The sequence below is a fragment of the Eriocheir sinensis genome, chromosome 10 (assembly GCF_024679095.1).
Source record: "Eriocheir sinensis breed Jianghai 21 chromosome 10, ASM2467909v1, whole genome shotgun sequence".
Classification (NCBI taxonomy): domain Eukaryota; kingdom Metazoa; phylum Arthropoda; class Malacostraca; order Decapoda; family Varunidae; genus Eriocheir; species Eriocheir sinensis.
In genome coordinates, this window is record NC_066518.1 from 1332678 (window position 1) to 1348863 (window position 16186).

Below are 16186 nucleotides of genomic sequence, written 5' to 3' on the forward strand. Positions count from 1 at the left end.
CCTTCGCACAACCTGATGGCTATTGTTTTATTTGTATGTACATGTGTAAATAAGTACAAAGCACAATGTAGCATTATTATACATTGTCTATGGCCTACAAGAGGCAGGGAACTCAACCAGAAGACCCCCATCTCCACTACGCTTCACCCACCCCATAACCACTATATCAGAGCTTAAGTACATAATATTTTATCGATTTCCAGTGTGAATTTCGGTCGATTAACGTATCCCCGAAGTTATGTGTAGCGGATCCGTTATATAGGAATTAGTCTTGTAACGATCCACGCCGGTGTGGTGTCATCTGCCAACCACGTATCTTAAGACATCCCATCCTCATTTCATTTAATTTAATTTGTAGGGAACCTGCAGAGGGCCACTCTCAGGTGGCATGATATGCGAGGGATTCAAGAGGCCAGGACAGGATTAGGATAAGGGTTAGGATGAGGAAAGGTATTGGGATATGGTAAAGAGCCAAGATTAGGGAGATAATGATTGATGATCCTATTCCTAAATGTGTCAAGAGTGGGACTATTAACTACATGAGATGGGAGATGATTCCACTCCTGGATGCTGCGAGGAAAAAATGAATATTTGAATATACTATAAATTATAGTGTTAGTCTGATCAGTGTGGTATTTAAGGTTGTGTCTGCCTTTCGTGGATCGTGTAGTCGTGTGTAAATAAGTGTCTTTGTTTATGTCTACTAAATTGTTTGTGATTTTATATAGCATTTGTTGTCTGTGCATTTGTTGTCTGTGTATTTGTCTTCGTGTTGGTAATGGATCTAGTTTTATGTCTTGTTTAAGCAAAGTGACTGATGTGGTGTGTCTGTGTTCACGTCTGGGCCATTTTGCAGCTTTGTTTTGTATGGCCTCTCATTAATTTTGTTTGTTATTGTCAGTGTGTGGGTCCCAGGCGGTGTAACGATATTATATGTAATTCACCTCTTGGTCTGCTGCGGGTCACTCTCAAGACAGCCAGTTGTTCCCCTACGGAGGAGCACAGAGCTCACAGTACCGATCTTTGGATAGGACTGAGACCACTCACACGCAACACACTGCGACGACGAGGTCACAACTCCTTGCCTGACGTCGCGTACCTACTCACTGCTAGGTGAACAGGGGCTATACGTGAAAGAAGATAAATCCAACTTAACTTCACCTGGTCGGGGAATCGAACCCCGGTCATTTTGGTTGTGAGGCAGACGCTCAATCCACTGAGCTACCGGGCCAGGCTGAAAGAGTGTTTTGTATTTTGCCCTGCTTTCTTCCCTCGTTGGTTGGCGGCCTTGGGAGTCTTGGCATGGTGTGTCTTGTGGCTGTGGTGGGTTCACGCCCGTGTGTGGTCGTCTGGGGTTGAGGCACACCGCTTGCCCGTGCTTGGAATGTAGTGCGCGGGTCGGTGGTGTAATAGTAGTTTTATTAATAGTGATGGAAGTAGTTGTTGGTAATGTTGTATTATTAGAAAACATGTTGAAACCATATATTTCCCACTTGATACTGCTCCACATTGTGTGCATCTGTATTTCAGGGTGGGACGCAAACCAGTGTTTTTAGGTTCCCTTGTGGTGATGGTGGTGGTGGGCATTGGCCAAGTTGTCATCCCTCACTATGCTGCACTAGTTGTCCTCCGCTTTTTCCTTGGCGTCTCGCTGCAGGGCATCTTCCTCGTCGCTTACGTTTTGGGTGAGTGGAAAGAGAGGACAGGTAAAGGGAGAGGGGACACCACTGGATGAGATTAAATTATGGAAATCAGGTAGGAGTAGGGAGAAAAAATACTCAATCTAATAACAGGTGTGTTTTAGGAGTGACATGGCATTATGGTGCAGAAAGAAATGGAATTATGTATAGTCAAACAATTTCAAATAGTCCGTTGAGACGTTGGCTTCCACGGGTCCTTTCCTCCACTTTGCTCTGCCACACAGTCCCAACACCTATTTTTCCTCGTATGTTACCTATATATAAAAACTAACTATTTGCAATGGATTGACTATAGAGGTAAAATGGTGGATAAGAAAAGGAACATTAAGACAAAATGAAGCTGGTGTAGTAACACAAAATCAGGAGGAACCCAAAAATAATCTGAGCTATTTATTAGGTATGTTGTGTCTTTCAGCGATGGAGATGGTGGGCAAGAATAGCCGTGCAATTGTCGGGGTTGTGGCTCATGGGTTCTACAGCATTGGTTACTTTGTCGCAACTCTGCTAGCATGGCTTATCCCCTCCTGGCGCTGGCTGCAGATAGCCATGACCCTGTCTGCCCTTCTTTTTATTCCATACTACTGGTAAGTCTCGTACCATCTCTGCAATTCTTGGTCCAATCCACAACTATTCCAATAATTACCAATAGTTACCACAGTGCCACTTATTAACCCTATTACTGTATGTTCTGCTTCACTTTTTTTTTTAATTAAAATCTTGAATGACTGGGAAATTATAGAAAACATTTCTTATAAATCTTTTTTTTTTTTTTCCATGATGCTTTTATAATACATCTGATATGAATAATAATAGTACTTAAGATTGTATTATACTGTATTTGACTTTTTACCTAGAATCATGAAAATGCACCAATAGAAATATGGAGCTTGTGTAATATGTAGCTGTTCATTCACTGTGGATAAGAAAATAAAATTTACAAGCATGGCTTCTTGCTAGATATTTAATGCTCACTACAGAAATTTATAGTTATTTATTAGAAAATAGAAATTTATAGTTATTTATAACAGATGGTAAGGTGAACTGGAAGCAATCAAAGTAAAAACACTGTAATTTACATATTAATTACAGAAGAGAATTTTTCTTATATATGATACAACAAAATTATACTACAATGATTATCAGGTGTGTAATGCAGCACATATCCCAGTAGTAATGATTATTTTGAAGACTGCATTGGGATGAATGAGTCATTTTCTGCCTCACTTCTTTTTCTCTCCTTTTGAGAATTCTGAGACATAGCACTAAGCTGTCCACCTAGCTGTCCACCTAGCTGATGATCTTTCCCACTTGACATAAGGATTATCCCCGAGTCAGCTCGGTGGCTCATCACAAAGGGCCGGAATGAAGAAGCTGCCATCATCTTGAAGAAGGCAGCCAAGATCAACAAGCAGGAGGTCAGGTTTTGTTGTCAATAGGAAAAGATTTTTTAGACTCTTAGAACATAATGTAAATGACTCCACATGAGTACTACTGAATGACTATGGAGACAGTGAAGAATAAATTGTGTACCCTAAAAACTATACTCATAACGCCAGTTATTCCACAAAACAGGTCTCTCAGGACCTCTTGGATAAAGCTACAGATGCCCCTAAGGAGGACAAAGCAAAAGGGAATTTTCTTGACCTTTTTCGACTGCCCAGAATGTGCTGCATAACTCTCAACATCTTCTTCAACTGGTACATATCTCTTTTCCCCACCAAATATTTGAATGAGGTTAATATTACCTCCATTAGAAATAGGTAAAAATACACTGTAGAATCCCTACACCCAGCCAAAACCAGATCAAGTTTCTTTAATCTTTCTTATTACTCATAATAAATCTGCCTCTACACCTATTTCATGTGTAAAGGCATGTATAACTATACCTCTGATAATTCCTGACAAACCTTCATTCATTGTGCTTAGCTACTACTTTATACTTTTAAATAAACCATGTAAAGATGACAACCTTTTGACCTTATTCCCTTTATTGGCTCTATTTTCAACTCATTAAGAACTGTAATATGTAGTGTTGTCACAGATACTGACACTGTCCATTGTCTTGCAGGTTTGTCAATAGTGGAGTCTACTATGGTTTGTCACTCAGCACTGGTAACCTGGGAGGCAACCCTTACCTTAATTTCATGATCAGTGGAGCAGTGGAGGTGCCAGCACTGGCCATTGCAACTTTACTGTTGAACAGGATAGGCCGCCGCATCCCTCTGTCTGCCTTCCTGGGCTTGGGTGGTCTGTCTCTCCTGTCCACCATGTTTATCCCTGAGAGTAAGCTGTCCAGTGCCCTCAGTCACACTGTTTTCTGAAGAGCAATTGACTGTCCATTGTACCAGGCGATTGTACCAGACAATTGTTCTTTAGCGATTATTTTTTCCTGACTCGCTCAGGAATGGATTATGATGAGGATGCATGCTTATGATTGTATTTGACATAAGACCATTTCTCTTGTGCCCCAAGCAAGGAAACCTCCCCAAAATATAATCTAAAAAAATAACAGGATGCTGAACTTTGATTGAGAATATTAATGAAAGCAGTTAAAGAATAGCAACCCAGGATAGGAAACTGTCAGAACAGATAGCCAAATGAACAGCTCGGGATGTATTCAAGAGGGGATTGGAAAAGATAAATACCAAAAGCTATGTGGTGAAGGTCAGGGGAGGCTTGATCATGCAGTTTGTAATGAGGATGACTTTTAGGATGCCTGGTAGGAAGTGCATGACTTATAGGATATCTGATATGAGATAGTTGCTTGTAATCATTTTAGAACAAGTAGTATTGTGGTCATGTACCCCCAAAAATTGGAAATATTCATCTTTTTATTAATAAGGGAAAGGCACATGTAAGTAAGAATGCAAAAGGCCAATTTCCATACAGGAAAGTAGATCCTGTGTGCCTAGTGCTGCTTGTTATCCTCATCTGAGAATCCAGTGCCCTCCCAGGTGCCTCCCCTCTGGCCATGCTCTAATACCCATCATTGATCTGATCTTAAAATATGTCCTAGTAACCTTCTGCATGGCATCAGAATGCCCCTCACCTCCACTTGCCTAGTGCCCTGCCATACCCACATGTGCCCCTCAAAGTGCCCCCCCCATTGATAATAGGCACACCTAACAATCACCAAATGGTGGGGTACAAACTTGGCGGAGGGACTTTTTTGGCAGCCATAGCCGGTAATGGGCTAAAGAGTAGCCTATCCAGAGATTTTGTTTTTATTTATTAATGATCCACGAGACATCCTAGAGTTAGATCAAAGTATGTGCTTATCTTTTTATTCATTCATACACACACTGGTAATATTTCTGTGGTGTCTGACTCACTTGTTTGAGTGAAATTCTATTGTGAAAAACAGTCAAATATTCGTGTCACTAGTAAAAATGAACCTAGTAATGAAAGTTTTGCCACCATGAAATATACACAAATAGATAAATATGAAAGCTCACGAAGTCACAATAAGTGACATCACCTGCTTTGCGCAGTAATAATATACTATTTATGGTATCAGACACCCACAAAATGGCGTACAGGCTGGCTCGGGCTACACCCTCAACGTTGCCAGATTGTCGTACTCAGCCGATAATATTTCCCGGCTTCCTACCTCCAAACTGTCTTCTGGGCTCCAATAACGAAACTAATTTGTAGTTATCGTTGAAAGAGTTAGATCCTGATGTTTCTTGGCAATAGTTAGGCGTCAGAAACCGGTAAATGCTATGCTCTGAGTACGATGACCTGGCAACGGTGGCCATACGTATTTTCATATTATTGTTCTGTTGTTTATTCAATGTTCTGTTCAAGAAAAAGAATACCCATAATTTTAGTTAGTTTTTGGTTATAAGGATTCTTTACGAAATACTATTATAACATTACCTTCTACTAGTTAGGAGACGTACTGAATCCTGGATCGGCTACAGTGATGTTCGGTGCGCCTATTACCTAACTATGCCATTGGTACTGTACTGAACATGATGCTTTTCTAAGGATGTAGAGTTAAATGATAGTTATGTTATAATATGTGAATGCAGAACAGATTTACAACATTGTCTTTATATCATAGCACTGGGTAACATTTTAAAATGGGCCAGTGTTACAAGCAATGGCATCAGGTGTGAAGATTTGTAGAGGCTGAGCTTTAATATTCATTGGTCCATTATAAAATATGGCAGGCTACATTGGAACAAGAACTGGAAGTGCTGGTCATCACCATCAGTTATCCCAGTTCTTATACTGTTGGAATATACCAAATTCAGGATTACAGAATTTTAATTTTGGGTTCCTTTTAATATTGGCCCACTCCTGGCTAGTTATGATCTTAAAATCTTGGTTTACTTGAATTGCAGATATGAACTGGCTGCTCATCTCCTTGGCAATGGGTGGGAAGTTGTGCATCACTGCTTCCTATGCCATCATCTATACACTGTCAGCAGAAGTTTTCCCCACGGTGGTAAGGAATGTGGGATTGGGCTCCTCCTCCATGATTGCACGGATTGGTGGCGCCCTAGCCCCCTTTGTCAACATGCTGGTGCGTACAAACTTATATTTATCTACTAGTGATTTGTAGGAAATGAGTTATGCTTGTGGGATCCTGTCTCTTGAGGCTCAGTTGGTCAAGTTTAACTTTAAACTCAAGTTTCGGTATTGAACTACCTATTTTGTCCAGGCTCCTCCACTGCTCTGTTGGCAAACTGTATTTATTGATATCTTTCTTCAAGCTGCTTGTCTTCCCAACTTCCTTTTATATCCTCTAGATGCTTCCCCATCCTATTCAAACTGATCAATTATGTCTACTCCTTTCATTGCCTTGAACATTACAATCATATCACCTCTCTCTTCTTTCTTTTAAGGATGGCATAATCCTGCCTCAGAGTCCCCATCTGGGGAGAAGACCATAGATGTCCTGAGGTCAGACCCCACTTTCTGGTAGTAACGAACTTAAAAAGTGTCTTGATAGCTCTTCCAACTTCCTCTTCATCAACTTCTGCAACATTCGCATTCCATGTTCTAATTTCCATTCTGTGGAACACCATTTCTCCTCCTCTAAACCTCACCTTCTCTTCCTAATCAAAACAGATTTCTGAGGCTACTAACAGTAATCTCACTCTGTTCTGTTATTTCATTCCAAAACTTGATGCTGCATCTATATGTGCAATATCACTTGCCCACAACCTTGATTCTTCAGAATTTTCCACCATCTGGTTAAGACTTAATTGCCATTCTCTTACCTAATATGTCTGTGCTGTTTATCTCTTGCCTAACTCTATCAACTATGTAAAATTCTTTGACTATCTGAAATCCAAAGTGGAACACATATTGACTCTCTTTCCCTCTGCTGAAGTCTTCATCTTTGGAGATTTAAATGTTCACCACCTGCATTGGTTTTCATCCTCTTTCACTGACCAGCCTGGTGAACAAGCCTTCAACTTTGCTCTCATCAGTAATATAGAGTAGTTGGTTAAGCACCCTCCATATATCTGACTACCTTGGAGACTCGCCCAACATTCTAGATCTCTTCCTAACCTCTAATCCTCCATCTTATTGTCAAACTGGGGCCATATGCTCAAAAACTAAAAGGACCTTCACCCTGGCAAAAGTCTCCTATACTGTTGAAGGGCGATGTTCAAACGCAGTCCCTTCAAATCCCTTTTGAAGGTTCTTGCCTTTAAGGGTGTTCAGTACCAGTCTTTAAGCTATCTTATTTAATTAAAGGGAGGGCTCATAAGATATACTAAGCATTCTTTCTTCTGTTAACCACCTTCCAAACTAATTTTAAGGTGGTATAAGTATTCTGAAATCATGAAAGCGAGGGAATGAAGGGAGAGAAAGGGACTGAGGGAGATATTGCCAAATGCTGCCAGCGAGACACCATCCAGCAAGGGAAGTGAAGAAAGGATGGAAGAGGAGGAAAGAGAGGGAAGAAGTGGAAAGAGGGAAGGAGGGAAGAAAGAAAGGAAGGGAGGGAAGGAAGAAATGAAGAAGGAAGAAAAGCTTTGGATCATCCATGGTGTCATGTAGAAGCTCTACAGCAGGGTGGGGAACCTTCGTCCTATCAAGGGCCACTTGGATATTTTTAACACAGGTCACGGGCTATAAAGAAAAATACCAGTATTTTTTCACATTTTTAACTTACCTCTAATGTGACGGCTGGCTGCATCTGCTTCTCTTTGGCGAGACGTGTGATGTTGGCTGGTACTGTTGCTGATGCTACTTGCAACTGGTTTCCCAGGTTTGCATCGGTCAGTCTGGAGCGCAGTCTACACTTTGCTTGAGTAAGTTTTGAGAAAAACTGCTCGTAGCAGTAAGTCGTTCCAAACACAGATACATATTTCAGTGCATGTCTCCTCAAAATAGGAAAATCATCAGCACCTACGTATCATCTGTAGAACTTAAGCAGTGAGATGTTGTAGGACCTAGCTTTCAGTTCATCATCACTTTGCAGCGGAATGATTTCATGATGCAGGTTATCAGGCATATCAGCTGGTTCCACATTAAACGGTGTAGCAAATATATTCAGCTCCTGTTATTTACTTTTCACGTCCCTGAACCTTTCACTAAATGCCTCAATAAGTTTCACACACTCACCAGCACATTCATACATTGTAAAAGGCTTTTGTCCTTGCAGAGTGGGGAAATGCATAGTGTTACCTCTTTCGAGTTGCCCTTTCCACAGCTTTAATTTAGTTTCAAATGATTTCACATTTGACAGCAGAGAACTAAGAAGCTGGTTGGGGCCCTGCAGCTTGACGTTCAGCTTTGAGAGATACTTGGTAATGTCAACCATGAACGCAAGATCACACAGCCACTTGGTATCACTGAGTTCCTTGACAGGTTTTCCCTTCATCTCCATGAATTGCTTGACTTCATCACACAGGTTATAAAAACGCATGAGCATGTTCCCACGACTCAGCCACCGCACTTCACAATGATAAACAAGATCACCGTACTCCGAATCAAGATCATTCAGTAACTCCTTAAACTGGCGGCTGTTTAACCCTCTGCTCTTGATAAAGTTAATATAAAACACTACTGTTGACATTACATTGTTGAGCTTCACTGACTGTGCGCATAAACTTTCTTGATGTATGATGCAGTGGCATATTATTAAATCACTTGGATCAAGACTGAGACGATTCAGTTCTTTCTTAACAAATGCAATTAACCCTTTTTGTGATCCAACCATGGCTGGAGCTCCATCAGTAGTGAGGCTACTTAACTTCTCAAATGTTAATTCTAGTTTCTTCATTGACAAAACAAGACTCTCAAACACTTCATCACCAGTTGTAGTGCCATGCATGGCTTCCATTGACACCAATTCCTCTCGTGTGTCAAACTCGGCTGTTATTCCACGAAGAAAAACAGCCAGTTGTGCAGTATTTTTTATGTCTGTTGTCTCACCACAAGCCAGAGAGAAAAACTGGAAATCTCTTGCAGAATCCTTCAGTGTTTTCTGAATATCTTGAGCAAGGCCAGTGATCCGATCTGAGACGGTTCTACGAGACAAACTAACACTCTGAAATAATTGTACTTTGTCTGGAGCTAGTAACTCCACGGCGGCAGTGATGCACTCTTTGACAAATTCTCCCTCTATGTGAGGCTTCAGCTTCTTAACAATTAGCTCACTCAATGCATAGCTCGTCTTAATAACGTTGTCTTTGTCACAACGAAGTCGTGTGTGCCCAGCGCTTAACGAAGGTCAATGGAAGCGCATATTCCATGTACATTCTCTACTACTCATACAAAAAAGCCCTGGTTCAGTCATGCTTGTTCTCGTGCTGTACAAGATAGAAAGGCAGCTCACAAAAAGGTACCTGAGCATTCAAACTCCTCCTAACTGTGATCTTGAAATTTCTGCCCAGAGTTGCCCAAAATTTGTTCTTTTACTCACCAAAAACTCCTTCATTAATAGAGATGCCCTAATTTTCCAGAGATTTCTGGAATTTAGCCAAAAATATCTAACAATTTTACTTCATTTTTCCCACCTCTCCTTAGTTCTGTTGGCTCAACAGTTGTCACATCTGTTGCTAAGGCTGAACTCTTCGCTCAAACTTTCTTTGAAAATTTCACTCTGGATGGGCATATTCCTACTACTCATCCCTCCTCTGACTTGACCATGCCTGTTATTAAAATTCTTCAGAATGATGTTTTCTGTGCCCTCTTGTCTGAATCCTCAGTGGACTTATGGACCAAATGGAGTGCCTGCTATTGTTTTTAAATAATGTGTTTCCATGCCAACACCCTGCCTGGTCAAACATTTTTGTCTTTGCCTTTCAATATCTATCTTTCCTTCCTGGTGGAAGTATCCTTACATAGAACATCTGCCAAAGAAGAGAGACTGCTCTAATCCTTCAAACTATCATCCATTAGCTTTGCTTTAGTGGTGGTGGGGCAGCCTTGTTGCACCCATATCACCCACCTGCGGTATTTTTACTTTGTATCTAACTCCCAATATGGTTAAAAAAAGATATAAGCAAGAAAGTAGTAGGCTAGTATATATTTACACACAGTCAGACATGTCTGCACGCACCCAGCACAAAGGCTGAGCTGACCACGCGCAAAAGCCGCAAATATTTCCTACTGTGAGTGACAAGTGAGGACTGTTAGGTAAGTTGCCAAGAAGTGTAAACTTGCCCCGTATCTTGACTCATAACGTGTGTGAATATTACCAGCCTAAGACAATTATGTACGGAGATAAAGGGTCGAGAACTTGCGACGGCTGAGAGCCGTCAGTAGGGCTGAGCATTACACATATACGCGACGGCTCAGAGCCGTCAGCAGGGCTGGACGGGTTGACTGGAAACTTCATATCTCTTGCTAAATCAGCTTCCTCGAGGTTAGGCGTTATGTATTACCACCAGATTTTTCTCCCTCCCAAATGATATCCATATACAAGTGCCTTGTCCACCCTTGTATGGTGTATGCAGCTCTATGTGTGAGGGGTTCCACACACAGCCCTTTTAGATAAAGTAGTCAAAGGCTCTTCATCTCCTCAAGTTTCTTCCTCTTAATGACAGTCTTCTACCCTTTATATTCTGCTGTAATGTTGCAATATTCTACCAATATTTTCATGTTGACTGCTTTTCCTAACTTACTAACTGCATGCCTTCACCCCTCCCGCAGCCCCACTGCACTGCTATCTAAATTCCTTATGCAAGGGTTAACCAGCATCTAAAGACTCTGGTCTCTCTATATTCAAATCTTCAACTGAATGAACACTGTTTGCAGGAGTTGTGCCATTGTGGACGTCTTTTGTTCCCCCCCTTATAATCTCACTTAGAATTTGAATCACAATTTTAGTCTCCTCACCCCACTGGTTTGCACAATAAACCATCTATAGAAGGAAAGTTTAACATGCTCTTATGAAAAACTTTGCCTCTGAGGGAAATGGATCGAATGTTTCAAAGCACTTGATGGTTTTATGACTATTTAACATAATTATCAGGGAAGATCATCATATTAGACTAGCTGCATGGACCAGCCATTCTGCCACTTTTGCCAAAACTATCTGGCTGCAAAAATTGCCCCACATTGCCCAGTGTAAAGCTGCCTTAAGGCAAAGCAGCCACATCTTGGTGGCTGCTGTTGTTTCCCCATTAGTGTTATGGTTTCAAGTTTAAAGACAGACCTCCTAGTATGTACCAAGGGGTCTGTGTGGTCTCTCAAATTAGTCATTTTGGGGGAAAATATTATAGGGTGTTCATAAATGTAGCTTGTGTATTTATTATAGAGGGTGGGAAGACAGCTTTACTTGTCTCTTTTGGAGATGAAGTACATGCAAAAGTTGAGTAAAGCTCCTTCTACAGAGTGATTTCTGGACCCCACTACCACTGCTCATTTTTGGCATACTGTCCTTCATGGCAAGTCTCCTCACTCTCCTGCTGCCAGAGACACTGGGCTGCCGCCTTCCTGAAACCCTGGAAGATGGCGAGAACTTTGGCAGGTGTGTGTGTATGTACCTAGTTGTAGTATACAGGGCCTGACCTACACTCTTGTGGTCCTGTCTCTATCCATATTTGTCCTCTTTTCCTTAAAGCTCCATACAGTTTTTGCCTCCACCACTTCTTTTAATTCATTTCAGGTAGTTATATTTCTATGATGAAAACTGTACTTATTTCTGTCATATTCCCTTTCTCAATTTCTTCTTATGACCTCCTTACTCTGTCTTCACTTCCCCTTATTAGTAATAGGTCTTTGTTATCTGATTCTTCTAGGTCATTCATGAGTTTATATACCATAATGGGACCACCTAACAATGGCCCAGCATGAATTAAGACTTGGAGGAGGGACTGGTTTTGTGTCACAGGCAGTGTAGTAGTGATCGTAAAAAGTAACCTTTTTTTATTATTTATATATGATCAATGAAACATTCCAGGGTATGTGATCATGTTTGTATTTATTCATACACACACTGGTACTATTTTTATGGTTTCTGATTTACACAATTGAGTAAAATTATAATTTAATAACACTCACAAAAGCTCTGTCACCAATAAAACTGTGCCTCTGTGAAATATACATAAATATATAAATATAACAGCTCACAAAGTCAAAACAAAGGACATCAGGTGTTTCTTGTTGTAAAAATATGCATAGCTAATGAATCTCATACCCTCAAATTACTGTGGGCTGCTGTCAGACATACGAAGACATCATGTGAATTGGCATGGGGATCTTGAATGTGATATGCTAATACAAGGAACATGTCTGCATGTATGTGTGCTCTTGCAGATTACAAGTCTTCTTCCTGGAAGAAAATAAAGGTGTGGAGTTGATGGAGTCGGCTACTTTTGGCCAGAGTTGAAGTCGGAGTCAGTAAATATATCTCCGACCCCGACTCCTTTACGCAAGTCAATTCTTATACAAAGTACTTGGCTGCACTGCTGGAACAGTGTTAACACTTTATGTGAAATTTCTACAAATTTGTGGGAGAGGCAAGTTTTTGTGAGTAGACATTTCAAAACATTACTTTAACGTCTTTTTTAGTGTGAAAATGTAGAATATTAATCTGTAAATTAATGAGATAAATTAGTAGATGTCACAGAAGATGCACCCAGTGACACTCGCGGTACTGGGTAAGTCTGATTCTTGTAATCTGTTCATATGCGTTTCCACTCTTGTCTCAGCACTGAAACTGTGCTAGGTTGCTCAGAGCTCAGCAGAGGGTTGTCAGGTCTGTCCTTTTAAGGACAACCTGTCCTTTATGAGATATGGATGCCCTATTCATGCTAAACAAAAAAGGTCGGGCGGAATCTGTGGTCACAGCGTGCTTCGTAGTGTAGCGTGAACTGACCGAGTGTGGCTAATGTAGTACAGTGCAGTATGGCATGGATGGGTGCTATGTTGTATGCTGTTGGTGGGTGGGGTGGCGTGGTGTGGCTGGGTATGGTGTAAGGTGGGGTGTAGCTGGGTCTGCTGTGTGGTGTGATGTAGCTGGGTATGGTGTGGTGGTGTGGTTGGGTGTGATATGTTGTATGATGTGAGGTGTGGTGTGGTGTGGCTAGGCATGATGTGTGAGATGGTGTGGCTGGGTGTGATGTGAGGTGTGGTGTGGCTGGGTATGGCAAGAAGGGTAGTGTGACTGGGTGTGATGTGATGTGAGGTGTAATGAGGTTGGGTATGGTGTGATGTATGGAATGACTGGGTGTGATATATATATAGTGTGGCTGGGTGTGGAGTGAGGTGTGGTGTGGCTCTAGATATGATGTATCATGTGGTGTGGCTGGTTGAGGTGTATGGTGTGCTGTGGTATGATTGGGTTTTGTTCGAGGTATGGTGTGAGTGAGTGTGGTGTAATGTGTGGTGTTGTTTGGTATGATGTGGTGTAGTGTAGCTGGGTGTGATGTGTGGTGGTGGAACTGGGTGTGATGTGGTGGTGTGGTGTATGATATGGTGTGGTGTGAGGTATAGTGTGGCTAGATATGATGTATCATGTGGTGTAGCTGGTTGAGGTGTATGGTGTGGTGTGGGTGGGTGTGGTGTGCTGTGGTATGATTGGGTTTTGTTCGAGGTATGGTGTGAGTGAGTGTGGTGTAATGTGTGGTGTTGTTTGGTATGATGTGGTGTAGTGTAGCTGGGTGTGATGTGTGGTGGTGGGACTGGGTGTGATGTGGTGTATGATATGGTGTGGCTGGGTGTGGTGTGAGGTATAGTGTGGCTGGGTGCAATGTCTGGTATGGTATGAGATGTGCTGTGGCTGGATGTGCTGTGTGAGAAGGTGTGGCTGGATGTGATTTGTCATATGGTGTGGGTGGGTGTGGTATGAGGTATGGTGTGACTGGATGTGATGTGTTGTGTGATGCCACTGGGCATGGTGTGATGTGTGATGTGACTGGGTATGATGTGTGGTGTGGGTATGTCATGTGAGATGTGATGTGGTTAGGTATGGTGTGAGGTATTGAGTGACTGGATGTGATGTGGTGTGGCGTAGAATTGCTGCTTTGAGCTTAAAAAATTAAGAAACAGAACATCTCACTCTCCGATACAAAACGAATCCATATTTTAAGGAATGGGTGGCAGTCTGCCCTGACTGACAGCTGCTGCCTGCTGATGGTTGAGGCAGGAGGAAGTAGGGAGGGATGTTATGTCATGTACTTTACACATATTTTAGGACGATCCTTGACAAATACAAAATTTTACAGACTGGTTTTGTAATTGACCAATAGATGCGCTCACTACAATTTTAAGATGCTGATTTTTATCCGTTTCACCATCTATACAGCCAAATATGGAACAATTGCCGTTCCATATTGGTTCAAAACAAAACACATCTCTCCTCAAATACGGAACAATTCCATATTTTAAGGAACGGGTGGTAACCCTAGTGTGGCGTGTGGTGTGGTCTGGCCAGGTGTGATGTGTGGTGTGGTTGGGTTTGGCATGAAGTGTGGTGTAGTGTAATGTGGCTGTGTAATGTGATATGATGTGGCTGGGTGTGGTATGGCCTGATAAGATGTGTGGTGTAGTGTGGCAGGGTGTGGTGTGAGGTATAGCGTGGGTGGATGTGATGTGTGTTGTGTTGTAGTTAGATATGATGTGTCATGTTGTGTGGCTGGTTGTGATGTGTAGGTTAGTGTGGCTGCATGTGATGTGTGGCATGGTGTGGCAGGGTGTGATGTGTGGTGTAGTTTGGCTGGGTGTAATGTGTGGGTTGGTGTGGCTGCGTGTGATGTGTGGGTTGGTGTGGCTGCATGTGATGTGGTGCTGTTTGTTTGGGTGTGATGTGTGGTTTGGGGTTGGTGGGTATGATGTGTGGAGTGGTGCGGCGAGGTGTGGTGTACAGTGTGGGTGTGTGTGGTGTGGTGTGTGTTGCAGAAAATGATGTGTGGTATGGTGTGGTTAAGTGTGGTGTTATTTTGTGTGGGTGTGGCTTTGTGTGGTGTTTTTGGATGTGATGAGTGGCTAGATATGATGTATGGCATGCATGGTATGATGTGTATAGTGTAGTTGGGTGGGGTGTTTAACATGGAAACATGGACGAGCAGGAACCAGAAAGCCTATTGGCTCATTGCTAGGCTGCCTGCTTTAACTAGACTGGCATGGCTCGTATAATATGTATGGTGTAGCTAGGTATGATGTGGTGTGCTGTGGCTGGATGTGATGTGGAGTGGTGTGGTGTAGCTGGGTGTGATGTGTGGTGTTGTGTGGCTGGGTGTGGTATGTGGTTCAGTGTGACTGGGTTTGATTTGCCTACCACAATACAGGAGAAGAGGAGGAGGAGGAGGGGGATGGGGGTGGAGTCAGAGTCACAACCTTAAAATGTCCTGGAGTTGGAGTCAGAATTTTTATAGCTGACTCTGACTCCCAGGAAGAAACTAGACAGATACCTACATATGAATGGGTAGAGGGGCTTGGCAACACTTCCATCACAGGAAACACAGCCATGGAGACAAAAAATTAGGAAAATTATTAATGTAAAAAAGGTGTGGAGAGCAACAAAACATTCATGCCTTTACTCCAAATGTTTCCAGTAATAGCCCTTCCCAAGGACACCCAGAACCAGAATACTTTGCTTAAAATGACTGGGGAAAAGTACCCCACACCCAGAATGAAGAATGTAATATAAATCATCTTACACCATTGGTGCAAGTAAGTATGTGTTGCGCTTTAGTGCTGGCCACAAGCATTTGGCTGCAGGTGTCGTAAATATGTACTGGAATATAGAGTTTCGCGGCGGGAAAAAAAGGCTGGTCGGGCCTGAGAGATGCATGGTGAGTGGAAGAGAAACTTACTGGAAACTTACTGTGCGCGAGAGGGTTAAAAACTCGACAAAACAAATAAGAAAATGGTATTACGATGAGTTGAACTGTGAAGATGTTAAAGAAATGTTTGTAACATGTTTTACTTATGCTCGCTGTTTTCAGCAGTTGTTCATTGATTGCAGAAATATATTATTACGTTACGTAGGAAAATCTCTCGTGAACACGATAGTGTGATAAGAATGCAGATAAAGCTCCACATATTGAAAACACAGAGTTATTTATAGC

The 16186-nt window shown here is 42.0% G+C and overlaps 1 protein-coding gene across 12 annotated transcripts in view; it reads left to right on the forward strand.

Moving 5' to 3' along the window:
• Positions 1-16186, forward strand: part of LOC126996407 (organic cation transporter protein-like) — a 54283-nt gene that overhangs the window by 35310 nt on the left and 2787 nt on the right. For 7 of the 12 annotated variants that reach the window (XR_007751154.1, XM_050856799.1, XM_050856800.1 and 4 more), the window contains exons 6-12: positions 1531-1685; positions 2116-2284; positions 3019-3115; positions 3273-3397; positions 3769-3983; positions 6050-6231; positions 11507-11643. Coding sequence is in view for 10 of the 12 variants with exons in the window: in XM_050856799.1 (XP_050712756.1) it covers positions 1531-1685; positions 2116-2284; positions 3019-3115; positions 3273-3397; positions 3769-3983; positions 6050-6231; positions 11507-11643 (1080 nt within the window). In the remaining 2 variants the exon portion in view is untranslated. The other 5 variants (XR_007751155.1, XM_050856805.1, XM_050856806.1 and 2 more) reach the window with 5 other exon arrangements.